The sequence below is a fragment of the Micromys minutus genome (genome assembly GCF_963924665.1).
Source record: "Micromys minutus genome assembly, chromosome: 4".
NCBI classification, from domain to species: Eukaryota; Metazoa; Chordata; class Mammalia; order Rodentia; family Muridae; genus Micromys; species Micromys minutus.
In genome coordinates this window covers 32,751,409-32,777,006 of record NC_137973.1, presented here as the reverse complement: position 1 = coordinate 32,777,006, position 25,598 = coordinate 32,751,409, and the positions used below count along the sequence as shown (strand labels likewise).

Below are 25,598 nucleotides of genomic sequence, written 5' to 3'. Positions count from 1 at the left end.
ACCAACTTGGGGCAGGGGATAGGAAGAAGTTACAGCAAAGGGATTTAGTGAGCCAAGACATGGGGTAAATGGTTGGTTAGAGACACCTGTGGTGGGACTGAAATGATGTTAAATGTTCACAGTGCAGGGAGGAGTCCGGAAAAGAACCCTTCACTCTATAGAAAGTGAGGTACTGTGGTTAATCCTCTTGGAGACTCCCGGTATCGGTATCGCAGCAGTACTGGGGGACCTGTAAGAAAAGCAGTAAAGAGCCCACAGCAAGTGCCTATGCTAACATTATCAAATGCTTAAACCAAGGCAAAATGTTGGGAAAGTTAGACAGAGACAGACAGGGAATGGTTGAAAGCTATGAAAAACAGTTTGGTTAACAGTTGACTTGGAGGCTGGCAAACAAGGGGTAAGTCAGGTGCAGCTCGTGATCAGACAACGTAGGGGTAAAGGAAGCTGGTTAGGTTTATCTTCGAGACCAATGCTGTAAACACTTTAGATATAATTAAGTTACTTATGGAACCCTAAAAACAGATAGCCAACAAGTGGCAAAACGGGGTTTCAGAGTCTCCAAACTCAAGTTTGAAGGTGAGCGAATGTGGGAATTACCGGTGTAGGTACAATAGCTGAAGCTCCCACCATGGAAAACCAGAGACGTCTGTGTCTTGAGTCCTTGTACTGCGTACATTTTTTTTTTCTCTTAAGGAGGAGTTTATCCCTGTTCACTAAAATGATAAATTAAAAAGAAAGCAAACATTATAAAAACCAATTAAAAATAAAACTGCTGCTAAAAATAAATGTAAAGCATGTTAAATTTCAAGGTTCTCCCAGAAGCAACAGAAGCACTGTCTCAATAGGAGCGGCACTGAGAAATGGAAGCGGAGAGAGGAAGACTAGGGATGGACAAGGGGGCACAGGAAACCGGGCAGTATTCTTTCTTAAGTTTCATCTTGTTAACTTCCTAGAATGAGGTACAGAAAATACTGAAATAATGCTGCGACTGGACTTAAGAATAGAGAAAACATGCAGAGAGCCAGTGCACCACATGCCAGGGTGACAACTGCCAAACGGTGTCCCAGGAACAAAGGGATAAATGGCAGCAAACTCTAAGGAGTTCGGGGACTGAACATCCATTGGCAGTCTCGGTGGTGAGCATTTTTACTAAGCCAACCTGCTGGCCTAGTTAGTCTACTTTGTTTCTTACATTTGAAGACGACTTACAAATACTTTTTAAACTCCTTACACGTGATTAAGTAACTAGAACTGAAAATAGTCATTTCACCAGAACCAGATCTCCGAACGTAAGAAAATATATGACAGGACTATTTTTGTGTGCATAGTAGCTTTTGAAGAGTGTTGTCACCCCTAACTTACAGTTCAGATTGTAGAATTCCTCCAACTCACTGTGGTTTTCAAAGATTCTGGGCACCTAGCTTTTGCATTCTGTATGTTATGCATCTAGAGTAAACTGAAAGGCCACGGGCCACCAAAATTTCATGAACAGGGCTGTGGCCTTGACTGGCCAGAAATGGATGTGACACATCTTCCCTGGAGTAGACACTTTCACCTGTTTTAGAAAGACTTCTCAGGAGCTCAAGGACCTCTGTTAGACAGTAAAATAACCAGGTATGTGCCAATGTGTCAAACACTTCTAAACTGTGACACCATGAGGCATTTTAATAACATAGGCAATGAAGTTGAGTGTCACAATCCCCAAAACAGCTGCTCTTTGGGCAGCAGTGCTGTGCCCTGCCACGGGTCATCCCGCACCTGCAGTGATCTTGCCTGTGTGCTCAGCTCACTAGGATGACTTCTAAACTTGCTAAACTCAAAATACGGTCTGTAGTCCTCATTTTGTATGGTGCGTTGTTAGCACAGAAAAACAGACCCAAGGGGGAGGAACAGGAGAAAATAAATTACACTGACTCAGTATGCAGATGCCATGATGAAGTCCCTCAGTTCATACACTTACCTGAAAAATTAAAACATCAACACCAAACTCTGAAGCCAGACTCTCTGGTCCAAATCTTGGTTCCGAGGTCTTCTGGCTCTATAACTGTGGACCATGTTTTGACTCATCTGTACCTCAGAGCCAGTCTGTCTGTAGAGTGTTGGAAGCATACTACAATAGGCTCCTCTTCTCTGGACTCTCTGACCACCTTTCTCAAAACTGGTCTGTTTACTGCCCCCTCCCCTATGGCTCAATTCCACCTCCAAACTTCTAATCCGATCTATCTTCTGAGAGCAGGGGCTACCCCTCAGCGGGCAAAGCAATGCCCGTCTAGTCCTCCTCCTGTGTGCTATCTTTCACATGCCATTTCTCTGTCTAGAATGCTAAACCTACTTCTCTGGAAACAAGTCAGCTGTCATGTAACGTGCCTTCACTACGGTCACACCACTGCTATACTTTCTGCTTGGGATCCTGCTTGCTTGCTGACCTGTTTTGCCTGCTCAGATTTTCCTGAGCAGCTAGTTAGAACGGACACCAGAGGCCTTATCCTGTCTTCTTTTGTCCATTGCCCCTGCCTTTACCACATTCTTGTTCCTCTGTTCACCAATTACCCCTCCTCCCAAGCTCAGTGCCCACCTAGCTGAGGTAGAACGCAGTGAGAAGAACCTATGCGGATGAAGGTTAACCCGACCACAAAACTTCACACTGAGGGTAACATTCTACAAATGTTTATTTCATCGATGACCGTTAAGCTGAAGCATGCAACTCCCAACAGTGAGCTGCCACCTCCATTCTTAGAAGTACCAAGCACTATGGTGCGACTACTTAGGGTTTTCAGTCTTCCAGAGGTTTTTATTGCCAATATCATTATTTAGGGGGTAAGCCTTTTAAAGACTTAAAAGCACTTATTCGCTATAAAAAATAATTTTGTATTTCATGCACAAAACTCTAACTGGCAGATTTACGTTCATAATAGAAGAACATTTATTCTGGTTCTGTATTATTAGGAATAATTAGGAATCCAGTAAGCATCCCTACTAGGCTTCTCTTAAGGAAGTGAGACTGTTATCTTCCACCAGGAATAGGGCAGCAGTGATGATCCCTAAGGTTATAAAACTGCTTACCAAAGTCTTTCCAAAGAAGTTAAGAAATAAGAAGTTGGCTCATTTTCCAGTACAATTTAAAGAAATGTTTGCAGTATGTGCAGGACTTATAGGTTATATTGTAGCCCCTTGGAATAATACTCAAAAGGCCTATTCTTCCCAATTATAAAAATTCTACCTCAGAAGATGAAAGGTGAAATCTCCATTATCCCTGAGCAAATAAGGGGAAAGTCTGATGTACTCTCATTGGTTACAGAAGTCATACTGTCCGTGAGTCTCATCTGTCTCTAAAACATCCTGCAGAATTTACACAGCTCAAAGAGGAATGGGGGCTGGCTCTCAGAGACGTTCTCCATAAGGTGTGTGAGATCTGTGTTTGAATAGCTGATCTGCAGAGATAATAAATCTAACCACTACACTGCTGAGGACATCATATTTGCAATTTGTGAATATCTTGATAGGCTATTTACGGGACAAGAGATCATGAATTTAAGCCAAGAATTGGAAAGCACAGACAGGGGGGAGGGGCAGGGCAGAGCTGGAGTGCTAAGCTGGGCCTTTCTTCTAAAGCAGGCCTTTGACTACCCTGCGCCACACTGACTCTACAGAGACCAAATGCCCCAAATAATAATGTCCCAAGAGAGTTAAAGAGTAAATAAAGTGGAAAATGGATCTCCGTAATTTCAAGGCCAGCCTGGTCGACACGAGTTCCAGGACAATTGAGGCTAGAGAGACCCAGTCTCACCAAAACAAAAAACTAAAAGAAAAGCAAATAACAAAGAGTAAATGACAGAAAAATTCATCCTTTTAGTCAAGCAATACTATATAATTTCAAGGCATATTAATATAATCGATTTAATTCCAAAGCAACTGTGCAATAAGCAAAATATAAAAGGAAAACAACAAAAGTTAACTTCCTACAGTGGCCAACACATAGGACCTGTGCATCACAGCAATTAACCTTCACATACTTTGAGTCTTACTTGAAAGTCAATCACACATATTACCAACAAAGGAATGTCAATTAACGTTAAGACTCCCCAAAGAGCCGCCTTCTTTGACAGAATTTTGGATGCTGCTAGAATGGGTTGGTTACCTTAACTCTCACTGATGGCTCCATCAAAGAGAATGCCCCAGTTCTGCTGTCTCACAAAGGTGCTGGGAGGGAAAGAAACAAAACAGACAACCTACTGTTCCCTAATGCATATGGCTTAGCACCCAGAGAAAGTCTCTGCCCCACAGAGACTTGCACATGGGTCAAGCTTCCTTAAACGAGGCGCCATCTTTCATTTTCAGGACAGGTCTTTTCTTGCAAGGTCTTGAGAGGCAGAAGTTCCACTTGGATTCTAATGCACAGCCCTGTGAGCTCAGATTCCTGAAAACATACACCTGCTGGGTTCTAGGTTCTCCCTTACTAGCGACTAGGTTCATATCTCACAGCCACCAAAACCGCACATACACTATCAGCATGATGAAAAATACAGCCACGGCTGCAAGCTTGGCGTAAGTGGAGCGCATGTTCAGGTATTTTGCATCCTGGCGGTATTTCTTAGATAGACTGGACAAATTGTTAGCCTTTGAATCCAACGCTGAAAAGAGAAAAGGGGAAAACATTAATTAGACCTGAAGCAGTTTATCAAAACATTAAGGCATAAAAATAACAAAAATGACTGGCGGAATAAACAAGCCATAGAGTTTAAATTGTTGAACATAAAATAGTAACTGTATTACCAAAATCTGAGTAGGCACACTGCTTTAGAGTGATGGTTTCAGCATATGACAAACACCTGGTTAGTAGTAGCAGATATTCCCTTCTCCCGTTATTTTGGTGCAGCTGAGGACCTAGAACATGCTAGGCATGCAGAGCTGAATGCTTAGCATTACCTGATAATTGTTTTGTGTTCTACTGTTTTTAAAGATTTGCTTATTTTTATTTATATGTGTATGTATGTGTACACACATGTACACGTGATGCCCTGCAAGTGAGAGGAGGGCCTTGGATCTTGTGTTAAAGTTACAAACAACTGTGAGCCACCAAATGTAGGTGCTGGTAAACAAATTTGGGTCCTTTGCAAGAGCAGCAAGCACTCTTAACCTATGAACCATCTCTCTATCCTGAATTATCATATTCACATGCTAACTTGTCTAAATCACGTGTAAGGGGACTAGGAGAACCAAAAACCTCCAATTAATCAGACACCGAGTACTAAGCTGTACTCCCATGGTGATTGCTAATTCCAAGATTCTTCACAGAGTAGAGATTGTTACAAAATGAAAGCTATTAGATACAGCATTTCAATTCACATACAAAAGTTGAACTGTGATTAAAACATAGTGACAAGTGCTATAAAACCCTCAACCTCACAAATGCCTAGTAGGTTAAGCCTTAGCATTTCCACCTAGACTGCCCCAACATTTGTGATACATTGTCACTCACGTGACTTAACCATGAAAACAAATGCTCTGACTGACAACAAGGAATTCTACTCTGACTTTTCACTGCTTCCAGGTTTTCAAAGTCTGGCTCCTAATCTTGGTTTGTTCCTCCTTGGACATTGCTTTGTAAGTGGTGTGTGAAAGATGGCATACTTCTATATTCCCAGGAGTCTAAGGCCAGCCACTGCTGTGTAATGAAACCTCTCAAAGTAAAGAAAAAACAAACAAACAAACAAACAGATAATTCTGTGTAGGGATAATTCTGATGCTACAGTCCTGTTCCCCAGTTGGTAAAGCAAGCAGGACAGTACACCATGCTTCTGATAGACAAAAGTTGACCAGCCATGTGAGGTCTCAAGTGGAGTATGAGGCCACTCCTACAGGCAGATGGTCATCGATGTTTAGCTGGAGCTAGATGTAACTGAGCAAGTAAAGGGCAAGTGGAGAGATGCAGAGATAAGAATATTGATAAGGGCAAGCTTTTCCAGGCAGGAGATGAAGTGCCCAATAATTGTGCCAAAAGGGCAAGGTGAAATTGAACAACTGTGTGTCTTTTAGACGTGGATTCAAAGGAAGTTGGGTGGGGCCTGGTAGTGTGGCTGTTCCTGGAGTTAAGGCGGGGAAGCAAAAGCTATATGCAATAGCTTTGGAATATTTAGAATTACTCAACAGACCGGTTTTGATTGAGAAATATGGTATTACTTAACGTAAGTGCCACAGTTACTAAGTTAGCAACTGATCCAAGGAATCACAAAAGCATGTGTTTGAGAAGAGAAATCACCATGATGATGCTCAAGCTGTCTCTCTGGGCCTCCTACCAGAAGCTATGTCAACTGTTCAGGATCTTTTTCTACCATTTTACTTTGATTTTTGACATTATACGAAGTAATGAATGAAATTATCCCTTTAGATACGCGTATCATTATACTATCTATATTTAAACTCCCCCCCCCACCCCCGTCCTCACCGCCCAGTCCCTCGTTAGTGACCTTTCCTTTTTGCCATCCCAGACTCCCATTAACTTCTTCCCCCTCTCCCCATCTGTTCACATTTCTCCCGGGGTTTTTGCAGCCCCATTCAGGGGTGCTGTTTTCTCGACACATATTAAAGCAAATATTCAGTGTTTGTCTTTCTGAGTCTAGCTCATTTTGTTTAACATAATAATGTCCAGCTGGACGGGGGTTTTTAACTAATGTGTTTACTGATGTATCCTGAGTACATACAACAGGGCATACAGTCAGTGCTCAATAAACATTTGCCATGACCCATTCATTTGAGAAGCCCGAATCTAAATCTCCAGTGCATACTTTCTTTTCTCTCCTGGGGAATCTTTATTTGTCTTTTCTCAAGTTTGATCAAAACCATTTCTTATTAAACTAAAACTCTGCTAAAAACAATGCTGAATGACTCTACATTTGTTGAGAATAAATGGGCAAAGCAACAATCACAAGGCAATATAGACTAAGTCATGATTTGTTTGCTAAAGGCCGGGGAGTAGGGTGGGGGTAGGGTACTGTTATGCAGCTAAGGTTAGCCCTGACTTGCAATCCTCCTGCCAGAGTATGGCTGTACCGCCACTCTCAAGATAAAATAGTAATATGTAAGAGAATCCTTCTGTATAGGAACCGTTTGAAACACATGGTGTATAAAATCAACATTCTCCTTAAGAGTCATGTGGCTGATTCTACAACACAACAGGACCATAAAATGTGCCAGAGGACAGTGAGAATCAAAGCACCCATGATTCTGGTCTTTGTGGAACTTGCAGTTCCGTAGAAGTAACACCTTTGAACAAAGAAACACAACCCATCACTTATTAGGCAATAAGAAAAAGGTAATTTAAACTTGCTGAAATGCATAAGAATGTCCATTATATGCAAAGTGGATGAGCTATATAACAAGCATTTAGAAAGAGAACCAAGTTGAGATCAATGTTACAAAAGAAGAAAACACTGTTCAAAGATGCTAATATTTTTACTGCCCTGAAATATATTTTATTCAGATACGTTTTCCCTTACTTTAAATGACTTCTCTCAGAAACCATTTCCGGTCCACGTTGTTTTTGCTCCTTCTACATAGATTACTACAGCTCTTTTTTTTTTTTTTTTTTAATTGGCTCCAGGGACCAATGGATTCTGCTGATACTAGCAGGGCATTTGCTGAGCCACATCTGGAAAAGGTTTCAGATCACAAATGTTACCAACAAAAGAATGCCAATAAAAGAAATGTGTGTAAAACTGGTCTGTCTGCTATTTCAGATGAAGACTAAGTAAGTGTTACAGTTTGGAAGTGAAATTAGAAATGAGACCTAGCCTTAGAAAGTGGGTTCTGACAGGCCCCAAGCTGTTAGTCCTTGCTGTACTTCAGGTCTGCCACTCTAACTAGACTGGTAAGTGAGGAGGGAAAGAACCCCAGCTGTACACTCCCTAACCCCGAGTCCGCCATGATTAACTATATCCCCCAAACTGTGAAGCCCACCAAACCCTTCCTCCTCAAGCTGTGTTGTCAAGTGCTTGGTCACAGCTAGGAGAAACGTAACTAATACAACAGAGACAGAAAACACCCACAGTAGATCGTCTACAAAAAGAAAGCATTCAAGATGCTGAGTCCCTCGCTCTCTATTTAATGAGTCCCTCGGATGCTTCTTCATTCCCCAAGCAGGAGAATCTACTTCAAGGCAGAAGTGCATACCCTGTCAACCAGTGAACCTGCCAGCTCTGCAGCAATGAGCTCTGCAAGAGAACTCTTACCTTGTGGATAAATGGAGAGATATAAATTTGGGGTTTAAGAACAGTTTTTTTGTTAGTCTACTTTATTTCAAGTAGAAACTCTTAAGTCTATTACAATAGTAATGTACACACAAAATTTGATGTTTAAAGAATATGAAGCTGTGGTAACTGAGAGCTACTGTCATAAAGGTTAGATTCTGCAGTGCACAATAAAGGCAAACTCCCTTAAAATGGTTCCAGGCAAGTCAGAGATACACAGTAAGACCCTGTTTCAAGGGCCTGGATAGTTCAGTAGTTAAGAAGCATGTGCCGCTCTTGAAAAGGACATAGGTTCAATCCCCAGCACCCAACTATTCATAATTCCAGTTCTAGGGGATCTGATGTCCTGATCTCTGTGAGTGTACATGCATGCACACATGTGGTGCACATACATATGTGCAGACAAAACACTCATGGGTATATAATTAAATAAATGAATATAAAGTGTTAAAATACCATCTCAAAAACATAAAACAAAGCCAAAAATATATTTAAATATTGATGCCAAATATAGATTTATAGAAAGCATACATATAAGACGCATTAGTAACAAGTACATTTTTACAGGTATTTGATACAGGCTAGGGAGAAGGCTCATGGATAAAACACTTGCCACACAGGCATGAAGACCTTAGTTCAGATCCCCAGAATTCACTTAAAGCCAAATGCTGTAGCTCCAAAGTGTGAGGAAAGAAGACATGAGAATGTTCAGAAGCTCACAGGCCAGCTAGCTTGGCATAGGAAAAGACAAGAAACACTGTCTTGTGGTGGTAGCACATGACTTTAGTACCAGAATTAGGAAGGTAAAGCAAGTAGATTTCTGTCAGTTTAAGGCCTGGCTGATCTATACAGTGAGTTCCAGGCTAGTCAGGGCTACAAAGTGAGACACTATTTGAATTCAAACAGAGTAACATATAAACTCCATGGAGTCTCAATTATGAAGACGAGTATCAATACTTGAGGTCGCCTCCTGCCTTCCATATATATCAATATCAAGTGTGCAGACATAATTACATACACACACATAATAAAACCAAGGGCCAAGGAGACAGCTCAGACAGTAAGTGTTTGCCAGGGCAAGCTTGAAGACCTGAGTAAGTCCCCAGAACTGACATAACAAAGTCTGAAGGGTGGGGAGGAATACGCTTAAAACTACAACACCAGGAGTCAAATATACGTAGATCCCAGGGTCTGCCAGCCTAGCATAACTGAAAACCACAGGTCGGGACAGACTGCCTCAGAACACCAAGGTGAATGACATCTGAGGAACAGCACTGAGAGCTGACCTCCCATCCACGTTCATGTGTATACATAAAAATACATACATAGAAATAAACAAACATACTACACAGTAGGCTAAATATTGTATACTGACGTATTTTAAGAGTCCAAGGTAGGAGACCAGTGTGACCTGACCTACAAGGACCAGGGAAGTTGTCTTCAATTTCCAAAAGAACAGGTAATACCTAGTCAGATTCTATTAAGAATAACAATTAGTAAATAAAGAAAATATCCAATAAAAAAAACAACAAAACAGAACAACCAAAAAATGGAGCAAATAGGTTTGTGAAAAATAGCAATATTAAGAAGTAAAGAAAGTCAAAATGGGGACAGGGGGAAGAATGACAAGGAGAGGCTCAATAGTTAAGAGAACTGGCTGTTCTTCCAGAGGCCCTGAGTTCATTTCATAACCACATGGTGGCTCACAACCATCTGTAATGAGATCTGATGCCCTCTTCTGGCCTGCAGGCATAACACATAGACAAAATGCTGTATTTATAATAAATCTTAAAAACTAAATAAATCTTTTTTAAAAAGTGCAACACTGTGATTCAGAGAAATATCTTTTAAAAATAGAGTAATAATAATAATAATAATAATAATAATAATAATAATAATAATAATAATAATAACAACAGCAAGGACGCTGATCCAGCTGAGACACAGTGCCTGCAAACTTGGGAGAATGACATATCTCATTTTCCATGTGTAGAGCACCACACCTTTCATATAACAGACACTGACTGAAGGAAGGAAGGAAGGAAGGAAGGAAGGAAGGAAGGAAGGAAGGAAGGAAGGAAGAAAGGAAGAAAGGAAGGGGGAAGGAAGGGGGAAGGAAGGAAGGAAGGGGGAAGGAAGGGAGGAAGGAAGGAAGAAAGGAAGGAAGGGGGAAGGAAGGAAGGAAGGGGGAAGGAAGGAAGGGAGAAAGGAAGGGGGGAAGGAAGGAAGGGGGGAAGGAAGGAAGGGAGGAAGAAAGGAAGGAAGCTGAGAGCAGACTATATCTTTCTTCATAGCCTCAGATTTAAATGTTTCTCAAAAGAGGATGTCTTGATGAAAATGGCATTTTATACCCCTGACCTAGCAGCAGTAATACCTCCCAAAGAGACAGCTAGCAAGAAACTCTTAGCAACAGCCTCTCAGTCTTCTTTTTCATTTATTTAGCTTGTACAAATGTTTTGTATTCAATGTGCTTAGGTTTGTAAATTCTTAGAAATTCCCGCTTCTGGGTGAGACCTTTACACTGTTCTAGTGCACAAAGACTAATCATACAAGGCACAAACCCCCATCACACTGGGAGCTTTGCTGTGTAATTAATTCTTGAGAGTACCACTAGACTCTGACAAGCTTATCTCGGATGTTTTCAGATACCTGAGAGTGCTTCTCCCCGCTGTAAGACTTCTTCAATATTGGCCACCATGATCCTCTGCACGTCTTGCAGTTCAGTGTTGATGGAGCCTAGATTTCTCCGAGCACGGCTATCAATGTAGAGTTTCTTGGTTTTCTGAATGAAGGTGTCTAGAGTGAGGATAGGTAAGCATTACCACTTTTCTGTTCCTCAAGTCACTAAAGATAATCAGAACTTGAGTTTATTCCTAATCAACCACTGTCTCGGTCTTGAGTTTACTCCTACATCTGACTGCTGTTGGCTCTGACCTCTTCATTTGTAAAATGTTAAGATGACCATTTAGGAGAACTGTCCCTTGAACATCTTTGAGTCTAAAGCATTTACGATCAGAATTTTTAGAGATAACCAGACCCATTCTTGTAAACCTTTCCTGAAAACAGAAAGATTTCAACCTGTATTCAGTGGACCCTTTGGGTTTTATTACTTAGTTCTATGCAACCCTTAAAATAATGCTGGTATTAGTAAAAGAGTTAGTGATTGACCAGCAGCCTACTTTCCAAATTCACCTCATGCTTCAACCTCAAATGTGATAGGAAGCTTCCAAAAATACCAATATAGAGCTGCAGCCTCATTCATCTGTAGCCTACACATGTGATTTCTCTGAACTGTAGGAATGACCTACTATAAAAATATTTTCAACCTTTGCCAAAACAATCTACTGCTATGTGTCCTGATACCTTTGACTTGGCTTTCAACCCCTACTCCATCCCCCTGCGCTCTGGGAAGGTGACCTGGATGGAGCACATAGTGGGTTCCCGACCCTCCTGGTTCTAGTCAGGTTCTGGCCATGCAGCAAGTCCAGCAACAGGAGGAAGCAGGCAGTGCCCTTAGGGTATTTACACCCACTCCCACTTTCCTGAGCACTCGAAGGGGACTAGCAGTATCCCAACTAAGGCTTCTGCCCCTCTCAAGTTGGCCTTCCCCCTAAATATTCCTCTTCTATTCAGAAATGGAGCCCTCCCTTTACATCTCCAGCCTGAGTGTGGTAACTGCTTATAGTTCAAGTCCCATACCTGGTATTATTTTATAGTCCATGCCCATCTTTACTCCCCTGAAACTAATTTGGGTGAGCCATCTATTTCCTTTGTGACCTTGATACATGTGTCTTATTAGTCACTTGGATTTACTAAACTAATTATCCAGAAAAATAACATTAAAAAAACTATATATTATATAAATTAGTATTTGGTCAATTTTTCTCTATTATGATAAAGCAAGGTATGCATCATAACAAATTTGAAAAGTTTACAAATTCTAAGGCATAAAAATGTTTTTCTTTTGACTAATGATTTCATGCAATATATTTTGACACTACTTGTTCTCGCTCTTGATGCTTACCGCACATGGGCCATTTCCTCTGAACTACTAACAGCACAATCTTTTAGAGGTCTGACTGGCACTGACCTTCCCATAATTCTTGTGCAAATACACAGACACCTGCACTTGCTACTTCTGAATGTAGCAAAGAGGGTTTTCAAATATCGTATCTTTTTTAAATTAGAGGTTCTTATTCTACTGAAAGAAACAATCATCATTTTTTCTGATTTCCAAATTCTGATTTCCATAAAATTAGTCTTATTGTGAGAGTCTACAGATTAGAGAATAGAACTCAGGTATAAGATAATCAAGTAGACTTCATGTAACTACGAATAACCCTAATAAGGAATCAAACTAGACCCCAAAAGGTTCTATATGGAAAAAAACAAGACTGGACGAATTTACTGGTAAGAAGGAAGCCTTCTCTATTCAAAAAGAAAAAGAAAAAGGTAAATTTGGAGAGGGGAACAAATCAAACCTTCCTAGGCAAACTCCAGGGGGAAACATGTCAATATTATAAGCAATGTATCAAAAAGTTTCTCCATAGTGCTAGTCCTTGCAGGGTCTAGTCTTACCAAACTCAATGAAGGAATAGGGCCGAGACACGGTGGGCACCTTCTTCCCATGCTGTTCATCAAATTCTGAGTGCAGGTCTTCTAGGTAGGCAAAGGCCAGCTTCTTAGGGAAGGCAGCTTCACACAAAACCAAGTAACACACCCCCTGCTCAATAATGTAGCTGGAGGGAAAAAGGCAAGACAAGGTTATTTATGAAGTGATAGTGCTCCAGGTCGAAGCTGATTTTCAGTGCTACAGCAACTTCGGAAAATATTCCACCTAAGACAAAATGTTCATTTCAGATCACAAACTGTTAGAACTAAGAAAGCAACCATCTTCCCACTGTTAAACATATACAAGGACAACTTAGCACTAAGCAACCCCTCTTGTTCATGCAGAGGGTCTGCGTTCATCCCCAGCACCAGCCCACACCATTTGAACCCCTTTTCTTTTCATTTTTGTTTTTTTTAAAGTTGGGTGGTTATGACACATGCTTTTTTTTATTATTTATAAGACACTGTGGCTGTCTTCAGACACACCAGAAGAGGGCATCAGATCTCATTACAGATGGTTGTGAGCCACCATGCGGTTGCTGGGATTTGAACCTCTGGAAGAGCAGTCGGTGATCTTAACTGCTGAGACATCTCTCCAGCCCCCCTTGAGCCCCTTTTCTGACCACTGTGGGCACCAGGCATGCACATAGTACACACACACACACACACACACACACACACACACAAACACTCATAAACATAAAAGTAAATAGAATATTTAAAAGTGTAGGCATTATTTATTCATTATACAGTTTCAATCAATATACATTAATACCTAAGAGGTCATTTTTGAAAGCTACAGGTGCCAAGACACCATCCACCCTTTGACCCTGTATGACAAACATATTAATGAACAGATATTAAAGTCCTTCCAGCCCTAACATAAAATAAAACTAAAAGTTTATGAAAAAAAAGTTAGGAGTTAAATGAGAAAATGTTTACTAGCACAGAAAAAGCCACTTCAAAAATAGTCATGTTGCTTATTTCTGGCTTGAATAACTCTAATCAATTGGAAATCATTAACTAAGAGAATTTTTTGTGGGACTCCTTTTTGTGGCAATGAGCTCTTTAGCATTCTGGGAAAGGGCTTTGTGACAGGGATATTCTTGGAGAAAAGAAAATTTACTAAGAGTCTCTCAATCTTTTTAACTACAGTACTCTTTTGTTGCTTTGTTTGTTTGTTTTGTTTTGTTTTCCAAGACAGGGTTTCTCTGTATGGTCCTAACTATCCTGGAACTCTCTCTGTAGACCAGGCTGGCCTCAAACTCAGAGATCAGTGTGCCTCTGCCTCCTGAGTGCTGGGATTAAAGGTGTGTGCCACCACCGCCAGGCTGGCCACAGTATTCATTCTTCCAGCAACACATATACTAATAAAGCTTATATGTACAGTGGATAAAATCACAAGTTCTTTGGCTTAGGTGGCTTAAAAGCAGACAGTCTGATATGATCTCGCATTCCTGTCTTCCATTCCTGACTCCTGAGACATCCTAGAGCCCCACAAAGGAAACTCTAAAGCCTTACATACTCTTCCAGGCACAGAGTAACATTTAGCACTGCTGTGCTACCACTTGAGCATCTGGATTAAAGGATCTCCTTGATGTTAATCTGCACTGTCATTTATAACACTGGTCTCATTCCTGAAGAAGTAAACAGGACTTACTGCCCTACTTAAGGCTACAGGGACACACAATATCAGTAAAGTAAAATCATATTCGGGTACAGTATTTATAGCCTTTCAGATGAAATGCTATGCCACATTTTACCATATAGTCAAATGGCAGTGTCTCTAGCAGTCTAGGCCCCACACACCTGCTTATGCTGTTTTCTCACTGTGGTGCTTTTATACACTCAAGGAAATTCCATTCCTTCTCATATGTCCAAGCTTCTGTAATTCTTTTCTAGGAAACTTTTATGTCCCTTTTTCTTCTATTCCCTTTCTTTAAACACCCAAATAGGAATTTATTGCTTTCTTCAAAGTATTTCATTTATGTGTTTTAACCTGAGGATTGTGACCCCCTACAGCACTGTGTAGCCGAATGTGGGCACTGCAGAAAATCTGGCAACATAGGTTGTCACTGAATGAGCAAAACTATAAACCCAAGGTGTTTCTCACCAGGCTTTCCATGATCTAGTGTGCTTTACCACAACCTGCTTTCTGAACACACATGCACTGTGCCCTGCGCAGGATGTCAAGCCATGTGCTAGCAAAAGCCCTAAACACCTGCACTCAGACCTGAGCCCACCCTGTGTCATGAATGAGATGTTTCCATGTGGTACATATCAAGTTTTCTGCTCTTAAAGAAAAAAATAATGATTTGATAATAGAAAGCAAAGACACTTTCCTGGCATCATTCCCCACTACATAATTATCAAAGAAGTATACATTTTATTAGTAGTATGTTTGATTATTAAAATTTACCGTTTGAGTTGCTGACTTGAGTTGCATTCAATTTTTATTGCAATTTTCATTAAATGAATTCTGCCTTGAGATCTAAACAATTTCTACCAGTTTCTGAAATGGCCTTAGCCACACTCCGGCCATTTTGTACTATACAGTTATGCAAAGCACTGTCCTCACCAATGAAGATTATAAAATCAAATGAAGATAGACTCTGAAAAATACTGAAGATGTTCTACACCCCAGAGAATCAAATATTCAGTCCAGACTTAACCCTTTATATAAAAATAAAACATTCATCTCATGAGCATGCAAATTTGCTTATGTTTTAATTAAACAGAAAATGTATTTGTATACCAAATAATTATTTAAAAATAATTTTTAAATAGATGTTTAATAAATGTTTAGTTTCACACCCATTTTATGTACTTATATACTGAGGGCCATATATGAGCCTGTGAACAGGAAAGTATAGAAAGTGGGAAAGTTTAACAAACCCAGCTCTAAAGCACTGTGCTTGTCTGAATGTGTGCCTCTGTTGGAAAGAATACTGGCCAGTTAGAAAGGATGGGTATTCATGAAGGCAACACAAGGTCTGGCAAAGAACAAACCTTTACTAGCTCTTCAGTAGGAAAAACCGAAGACTGTAAAAGTCCTGCAGGAATCAAGAGGAACTTCCTTCCCAGGACTCTTATTCTCTAACTGTGGAGACACAGTCCTCCCACAGTATCTGCAGTGGATCACTTCCAGGATACCCACAGTTACTAAAAATTGAAATTGCCTAAGTCTCTTATGTAAATCAGAATAATACTTGCATAAAACCCATGCAAATCTTTTTGTAGACTTTGAGTCATCTTAAATACTTAATAGAATATAAATGCCTTATAAATAGCTGTTATATTGTTTAGGGAATAATGATAAAGAAAAAATTCCACAAACCCTACATGTGTTTCACACAGATACTTTTTTATTTTTTTAAATACTCTCAATGCATGGTTCTTGGTTACAGACATGGTTCCCACAAGGGCAGAACCTGTGGACATGGAGATAACTGTCATATAACTAAACATATATATGCATTCTTTTGGCTAAGTTCTCTAGGCTGGTCTCAACTTAAGAGCTCAAGCGGCTCTCCTGCCTTAGCCTTCCGAATAGCTTAGACTATAGGTGCACACTACCTTATAAGGCCAAATGGCTATGTTTTTTAGTGTTAAATCAAAGTACCTAAAAAACATGCCTTAGATAATATGTAACTACCTTATAAAATGTGTCTACCATTTTCTTTAAAGGATACTTATTGAAAAGCTTAAGTACTTTTGTTTTACAGTACTTATAGGCTGCTCACTTTTCAGTGAAACCAGTTCCTCTTTGTCCTAACAGACCTTATCACCATGCTGCTGACACATAAAGATTACTTAGTTGATCCTGTTCTCCTATGCTGTGGTCTTCCTATAACATCTTTCCTTTTCAACCTTTACTGTTTTTTAAAGATTCAACTTGGCATGTTATTATTTAACAACAATTATCTGTAGATAATTAAAAGCCCAATAAAGTTCCTGTGATGGTCAATATTGATTGTCAACTTGACAGTACCCTAGAATTGCCCAGAAGAATCCCTGGCCACATCTTTGAGGGAGTTTCTGCACTGAGTTAACTGAGATGGAAGACCTCCCTAAATGTCAGTGTTCCATGGACTGACATCCAGGACTGATGAGGCGAGCTGAGCAGCAGTGTTCCTCTCCTCTTCCCTACTACAGATTCAATAGGACCAGCTACCTCCAGCCCTTCCCATTGTGACTTTCCTGCTGTGATGGACTGTACTTTCTATGGGACAAAAATAAACCCTTCCACGCTAAATCTGCATCTGAAGGTATTCTGGTACAGCACCACAACAAGTAACATGGTGCCTTCCTTTCTTAGCTTTGTGCACAGTCCATGAGTAGCTGGGGATACATTCAATGCTAGGGTACCTGCTGAGCATGCATGAGGGCACTGGGTTCAATCCCCAGTAATGAAAAACAAACAGAAACCCACCACTTCTATAGCCACTGACTTATACGCTTTAAAATTCTTGTCTTAGTTAGGGCTTTACTACTGTGAACAGACACCATGACCAAGGCAAGTCTTACAAAGGACATTTAATTGGGGCTGGCTTACAGGTTTAGTCTAGTATCATCAAGGTGGGAGCATGGCAGCATCTAGGCAGGCATGGTGCAGGAGGAGCTGAGAGTTCTACTCCTTTATCTGAAGGCTGCTAGTAGAAGACTGAATTCTAGGCAGCTAGGTTGAGGGTCTTAGAGCCCACACCCACAGTGACACACCTACTCCAACAGGGTCACACCCTCTTATGGTGGCATTCCCTGGGCCAAGCATATACAAACCATCACAATTCTCTTACAGTTTTAAAATATTTATTGTCTCTTTTCAATGTATAAAGCAAGATGTTTAGTATGCATATATCCCCTCATAATCCTTGTTGAGAAAGCCTTTGAAGAGAAGAACCACAGCTTAGAGATGGTATGTGAATTGGTCTGTTATCACTGTTAGTAAGCCTTTGAGCAGGAGTAAAGAGCCTATTTGTATCTGCCTCCAAATGTTCCTAGAGCATGAAGTTATCTATTACAGCACAACAGATATAGAATGAGCACAGGTTAACAATTTAAATTACTGTAAGCCTGTTGACTTAAAAAAAAATTAAGATTTTGGTTTTCTAGAAATAGAGGCAGAAAAAAAATGTTTCCATGAACAAATTGTAATTTTAAAGCTATATTTACATTTAAGAAACGTTACTATTCTGGGCTGGGGAGACTGCTTAATCAATAAACTAGATGCCTTGCAAGCTTGTAGTTTTCTAGGGATTAAGCCCCAAGTTTAATCCCTAGAATGTGTTTTTTAAGAGTTCCAGGTGTAATGACACACATTTATAACCCCAGCTTCAGAGGAGACAGGCAGGGATCCCTGGGGCTCACTCGCCAGCTAACTTAGCCTACTTTCGAGTTCCAGGCCAGTGAGAGAGGTGACTGTGAAAAGAAAAAAATAGAAAGATAGATGGAGTCTGAGAATGACACCTGAGGTTGTCTTCTGGCACTGGTGGCACATGCACACATGCAAACACACTTGTGTGCACACACACACATAAAGTATCGCACAAAGGAAACAACACAGTAATATTATTTAAGTATTTAAAAGATATAGGTATAATTATTTATTTTTAAATGCACATTTAAAAACAGAGTGTGTGTGTGTGTGTGTGTGTGTGTGTGTGTGTGTGTGTGTGTGTGTGTGTGTTGGGTATGTATTTGAGTTGAGGTAACCTTGAAGCTATGAGAGGGCATCAGATGCCCTAAAGCTAGAAATACAGGTGACTGACTGTATGATGGTAGTTCACTATATGTGGGGTCTGCTATAAAAAGAGTAAGTGATCTTAACCTCTGAGCCATCTTTCCAGCCTCTACTGTGATATTCTAACAAAGTATTATATAACTGTATTTCATACTTGAGCAAAAACAAAAAATATCAGAGCTATACTCACTGAAAAGTCATGGCTCCTGCTTCCAAGGTACATCTCGTGGGGGACTGTTCATTCAACTTTCGAAAGAGTTGCTTAGCCTGACTCTGATACTGTTGAAGGTCCCGGCCTGACTGAAAGAAGATAACGTCATTGAAGAAATTAAATTTAATACATACACACACAGTCATAGCAGTTAGAAGCATCATGACCTCACAAGAATATTAGGTAAATAAGGTCCTTCGTTTCAATAAAAAAAATAAATATTTTTATTTTTAGAACAAATAAGAAAGCCCAAGGCACTCAGTGCTTTTAACTATTAGATATCTCGTAACACTATCCTGTGCACACTCCAGAGAAACTTCTGCAAATCAAAGACTGATGAATCTCATCATTTTTCTAAATGCAGAAGAATCACAGAATCTTCCACACAAGTGGAAGAACATTTAAGTAAAACTGTATGAGCATGACTGTGCTTGAAAATTCCATGAATACTGCTACCGAGCCTGGCAGAAAGGGCACCTATCTTTATTACATCAGTCTATCTGGTTCTCGAGTGTGGGCAGCAAGCTGGAGTAAAGAGGGATACGTACAAAAAGGATAACACTCAAATGGTTAGTATTTCTTTGGACAATTTATTACAAAGAAAAGGAAGGGGTACTCTGAAGTCGCATCATTTTGAAGGGATAAACATCATACCTTACTAACCTACTAGATTCAAAGGAGAAAGGCAGTACATGAAGAATGAGAAACAAATACACTGTTAATCCACCCTCTTCCTGAGGAGGACGTCCTGCTAGCTATGGCCTGATGGTCTCTACTGCCAAGATCTGTAAGCCGATGGTATTTTACCACCAAGCTGATGGAAGGAAGAGGACCTTTGGAAGATGCTCAGTCACGGTGATGGAGTGCTAATAGTTGAGGTTGATGTCCCTGAATGAAATCCCAGAAAGCTAGATTGGCCCCTGTACCACACGAAGACTTACAGAGAGTTGCTATCTATGAGTGAGAAGCAGACACGAAATCTGCTAACGTTGTCATCATGAACTTCTCAGTGTCTTTTGTTGTTTATAAGCTACACCGTCGTTTATGCACACTGCCATGTAACAGAAAGCCCTAATTATTCCATTTAGAGAATTATTTATTTTGTAAGACAGACTAGCCTTTCTTTGGCAGATAGCTCATAACACTGAATTAAGAGTGCTTATATTAGTTTTCCCCAAGTCTGGGTCTGGGGTCTAACTTTGAGGGAGCACACCATGAAATATTAAGCTTCCAGACAGGACACTACTGAGCTGATAGCACAAAGTCAGAACATAGCAGATCTGCAAAGGTACACATGCAAAAAATGATGACCTGAAATCCAAAAAATGAAAAAATGAATAAGCATAACATAAGCCAAGAGTCAGGCAGAGTCCACTCAACACACCTTATAATAACTACTACCACATAACAGCATTATATTGACATTATCATATTAAGCAGTAGGCATGCACGTACACATTCATCCACAACTTTTCAGTAGTAAATGTTTGTAAATATTGTCACATGCTTTCAGTCACTAAGAAGCAATGCACAATATCCTGTTTCCATACGTGAATGGTGTTTGTCAATCTGATTGCTTCACATGCCATTCTATGGCATGAAGTGATCAAAACTCACAACAGCACATCACTCAGCTAATGCTGGACATGTTATAAAGTGATAATCATGATCGACACATATGACTGTCAACCCTAACATCACACTGAATCATCTAGGGGTCCGAAAAAATACTTATGTGCAATCTTCATTTCTAAATCAATAAAACAATTGTTTTCAATTGCTTAAAGCAGATGAACACCTTACCTTAAAGGAAAAGCTGAAGAAAATGATGGGAGGCAGGGGAAATAATCCACAAACAAACAAAAACAAAACCACGACCCTGCCAATCAAATAAAGATTAGCACAAGCCTTCCAACTTCATAAGGTGTAATATAAGTATTACCACAGCCTGAGAGAACAAAACTAAAAGTCATACAAGTATAAGATAGAATGGTTGGAACATGCTACAGTTTCAGAATGTGCTAAAGAACGAAGGTAGTGTAATGTCACACACTGGGACAAATCTACCTAGAGATTATAGCATGACAGCCAACACTATTGTTGGTTCAGCAGGCTTATCATTCCTAAGAACAAAATCATCTTGACTAAATAATGACTTTTCTAGCATATTCACATAATAGACTATTAGGCAACCATTAAAATATTTAATGGTATGAGACAATGTTCAACACATACAACTATTAAGGGGAAAAATGAAGTCAGTCTTACAGTATAACATATTAATATTACACATGGAGGAGGATGAGAAGAAGATGTGAAGAATATGAGAATACCTGAGTAAAGACTTATAGGAAATAAGCATCATTAGCATCTTGGACTTTTGGTTATATAAGTCTCCAAACTTTCTAAATAGCATGTATTAATTCTATATAGTATAAAAACTATTCATCCATTCCTGTGCATTGCATCTTTGTACAAAGTGTACTACATGCGATTCTGGTTTGTAAATTTAAAGACAGGACAGAATTTAGAAAAACATTTCAAAAAATAAACAAACCTAATGCTAATTTTCTGTCAGGGACTATTCTGAACACTTTACATAATTTAACTCAAAATCATCATAATTACTCTAGGAGGTGATTAGAATTATTATGCCAATATTGAATTTTAGAAACCAAATTTGGCCAAGGACCCTATGGGGCTAGAAAGGGAAATGCTAGGATTTGACCTAGATAATCTGACCACATATAGCCCCTGCTTTAAGTACTGTGACATTAAACTTCCACGATTAAAATTGTTTCAATAGTAGATCCACCTTTTAAACAAAGTCTTGTCAATCATGTATTCACCAGAAAAGCTAACAGAGCTGTGTGAGAATTGAGGAAGATCCCACAAAAACAACCTTACCAGTGCTTTACAGACAGATGTACATAGCTTGCTTTCAATGTCAAAGTCACAAAGGGCTCACAGTCAGTTAGTCCAGACTAAAAATACCTAGATGTTCTGCTTGCGCTTTCTACTCCATGTAGAGAGCAAACCTTGGTCAACTGTGTAAGATGCTAGCAATCCAACAATGAAGGGAGTGAGAACAGCTGGATCTGCCATGGGGCAAACAAGATTATCCACTAGCACGAAGATCATCTCTGGATTACAAAGCTACAAGGCAGTGATTTCCTCAGAACCTCAGGACTTACCCCATCTTGCCTAGGCCTAGTGGACAACTAGGCCAAATATCACCTTTTACCTTTCTAAGACTGTTTCAGTTCTGGTTTTGTTTTACAAACCAGTGTGTATACCAGGCCTACTGAACAGGCAGGGATGAGAGGTTTATAACTGGAGCACGGCAGTCAAGTTCCACCCATTGTGGACACCATGGACGATGACCTCATGAAGGTGCATCAGAGTCCTCTTTCCATTATCTCCCACTTCCCACATCAGCATTGCCAAAGATCACTAGCATGTTCCAAGAATGTTTAGCTAGGTCTTATCATTAATAAATCCTCGATGAACTCAGCCAGTCAAAGGCCAGTTGGACCAAGAATCAAGAACTAGCCCTTTTCCTCTATAGGCAGTTGCAGTAACCACCCTGAAATGATAAGGGGTGTGAGGTGGCTCAACTGCACAGCAGTCACTTGTTTTTCTGGAGCTCCCTATCATCTACCTGGTAGCACCTTTTCCAAATCTAAACTGCCCTTCCAGAACTAGCGCAAAGTTAAAGCAAATACAATAACACTTCTGAGATGGAACAGGGAGGTGGATAAAAAGAACTGCAAAGGAAAAACATCATTGTAGTAAAACTCTAGCATTCAAACAGCTATGGAAGAGGGGTAAGTTCAAGGCAAGCTCTAGCTATCTAGAACTTGTCCTATTTTCTAAAAGTTACTTCTACATCAGTAAGAAGTAAATGCCTGATTGAAAAGTCTTAAACAAGACAGTACATAATAATGGTTAAGAACTAAGGTTCTGGCCTAGAGCCCAACTGATACTGATTTTTCAAAACAATAAGATTACTGTAACTAGCCAATTCTCAATCAGGACTGATTTTGTCCCTAAAGGAACTTCTGGTTATGTCTGTAAGTAGTTGGAGTTGTTAGAACAATAGAACAGGAATTGGTGCTACAGTCATCTGGAAGTAGAGGCCAAGGACAGACATCCTACAAGTCACAGGACAGTCTCTCCCAACAAAGTATCATCCCGTCCCAAATGGGAACAGTCTCTAACAAAAACAGACCACCCCCCAAAGCAACTATCAGCACCAGTACCAGCCAAAAACCCAGGACACATTCCATTACCCGACTTGTTAGCCGTGTGACTTTCAGCAAGCAGCCTATTCTCTGTAAGCCTAACAGCCTCTGTGAAGGGCGGTAAGAGCGCACACTCTAACACAGGTGGTATGAGGGCCTAAGAGAGACTGCACAGCAGACCCAGGACAGTGCTGTGTCTATGAGGCTGTCCATGATGCTTTGTCTACTACTGTGGTGGTAAAGAGTCTAAGACTGGTGCTTCTGCAGACAATAAAGGTTCGCAAAGGCGTATTATTTAAAATCAAAGTTACTAAGGAAAAACGATGGAATCACAATCAGAGAAAAACATTTCTGTGGAGAACTTCTCATCAGTGAAACAAACCCATTTTGACAGACCAATATCAAATAAATACCAAGTTTAAAATTAAGAAAGAATCCACAAATGTTTCAGAAAAATTTCAAAGCAGAGACTAGGGGCCCACTAGTATTAAATAGCATTTCAAATCCACTTTGGTCCCTCTCTTCCATTAGAATTCCAAACACCTGACCAGATTTTGCCCATCTCTACCCCACTCCTACCCCTCATGGGAAAATTATTTTTCAAAGTAAGTGTTCTCTAGGACTCCCCTCCTCCCATCTCCTTTGTTCAGATCATATTCTTGAGCTCATTTGAAATAATATACTTTATTAGAGCAGGTGAAAATAGGCATAAGCGTGAAAGTAGGCTCTTTACTGAACCTTGACAACTTTATAAGTGGCGATAATATTACCTCATCCACTATCAAAATATGTCATCAAGCTAGGTCAAGGATCAAGAGCTACAGGAAAACGAGGTGAAGAAACGAGGGCTTGATCTTCCTCAGATGCATTAGTCAGCAGCCTTAACAGCACCCAAAAATAAAAGTCCTAAATTTTAAGAAGGTCCCTAAAAAGTCCTCACAAACAGGGTGACCACAATTAGACAAAGACACGCTTTTCTCCAGAGTCTGTGTAAAGAGGAACAGTTAACACCAAACTAACTCCTTCGACAAAGATTTCTTCTCACAGGTAGCCTCTCCACTAGCAAATGGCAAAAGATCTCTCCAGGGGAGAGGGAAGGAGTGTCTGTGAGGTCGCCAGGTTCTCACTAGTCCAAGGAAGGAATCCATAGCTTGGACCAAGGAACAAGCGGGCTCGGAGCTCCAGCAGCAGCTTACCTGCTCGTCCTCCTGCATCGAGGCGGCCAGCGGAAGCCCGTCCGCCACGCGGGCGATCATCGTCAGCAGCACCATCTTCCCTGGCTACGAAGACCCGGCCGCCTCAGTCACTGCCCCTTCTCCTGCGGTGGCCAGTTACACCTCCGGCTGAGGTTCTCAACACCTAGCTGCTGGCGGCTCCGCTTCCCGCTGAGGTGGCCGGAAACGACTTCAGAGCTTTTCACTACCGGTCCTTCCAATTGGTTTCCCACCGAGAACCACAACCAGCGGAACTTTAGTTCCGAAGTCATTCCTCCGACCAAGTCCCGCTCACGTTTGTGAAATTTTGTTCTTTCACTAAATGGTATCTCTGAAATAACTTGCACTCAAGCTGAAAAGGGCTCGAAAAGTGACTGAGAGCGAACCTTTAGCCGAATGGAGTATGAAGCGACTGTAAAGCTATATATTTTCAAATTTAATTTTTTTTACAGAAAACTTTATGTATAATATTTTATAATCTGGGTATGTCTCGGCAGAGTTTTTTTTTTTTTTTTCTTGAGTGGTTTTTTTTTTTTGTTGTTGTTGTTGTTTTGTTTTTTGTTTTTGGCCTGGGTGTTTATGCTGTCACAAAGTTCTTAAACAGTTTGTGGTAAGAGATCAGCAAATAGGGGCTGGAGAGATGGCTTGGAGGTCAAGAACTCTAGCTATTCTTTCAGAGGACGGGAATTCAACTCAGCACCTGTGGTTCACAACCAACAATAACTCCAGTTCCTGGGGAATCTGACACCTTCTTCTGGCTACTACAGCCTCTTCATGCATATAGAAGTGGAGGTAAATCACACAAACACGTGAAATTTTTAAAAAGAGATCAGCATTATAAGTGTGTGTGTGTGTGTGTGTGTGTGTGTGTGTGTGTGAATAAATGAAGAAGTTCAGGACTCTGGGATTACATAGATCATCCAGGTTCTTGGTTGCCTTTGTCGTGATATAGAAAGGGCAATCTTACCAGGCTTTCCAGGAACTTGGTTTTCCCAACCTTTGAAGCAACCTCTAGACAGTCACCTCATCCTTCTGTTCTTTGGCATCCTCATCAGTGAGATAGGGATATTCTTGATCACTAGAGGGTTTTCATGAATATTGAAATGGGAAGATAGAGGTACAGGGGTTTTTGTAAACTTAAAAAAGAAAGAAAGAAATTATACAGCGATACTTATTACATTATGAATAACTATTCTTTGATATATGCTCATAGTTGGTACCTTATGATTATCTGTATATTTGACTAAGCAGCTTCGTAAAATTTGTTAGTTGAAGGCCCTCACTTTATAGTTGGAGAAGACTTCAGAGATTTCTTTTTTCCAAGAAGGTCAC

At 40.3% G+C, this 25,598-nt stretch overlaps 1 protein-coding gene across 1 annotated transcript; it reads right to left on the bottom strand.

The window, feature by feature from the left end:
* Window positions 1–2,664: 2,664 nt before the first annotated feature.
* On the bottom strand, window positions 2,665–24,431 carry SEC22B (SEC22 homolog B, vesicle trafficking protein). The gene is made up of 5 exons (XM_080915533.1): window positions 24,249–24,431; window positions 18,788–18,897; window positions 12,825–12,985; window positions 10,896–11,042; window positions 2,665–4,631 (listed from the first exon to the last, which is right to left on the bottom strand). Exons 1-5 carry the CDS (start codon window positions 24,321–24,323, stop codon window positions 4,477–4,479), a joined length of 648 nt encoding a protein of 215 aa, XP_080771659.1. The 5' UTR covers window positions 24,324–24,431; the 3' UTR covers window positions 2,665–4,476.
* Window positions 24,432–25,598: the final 1,167 nt, after the last annotated feature.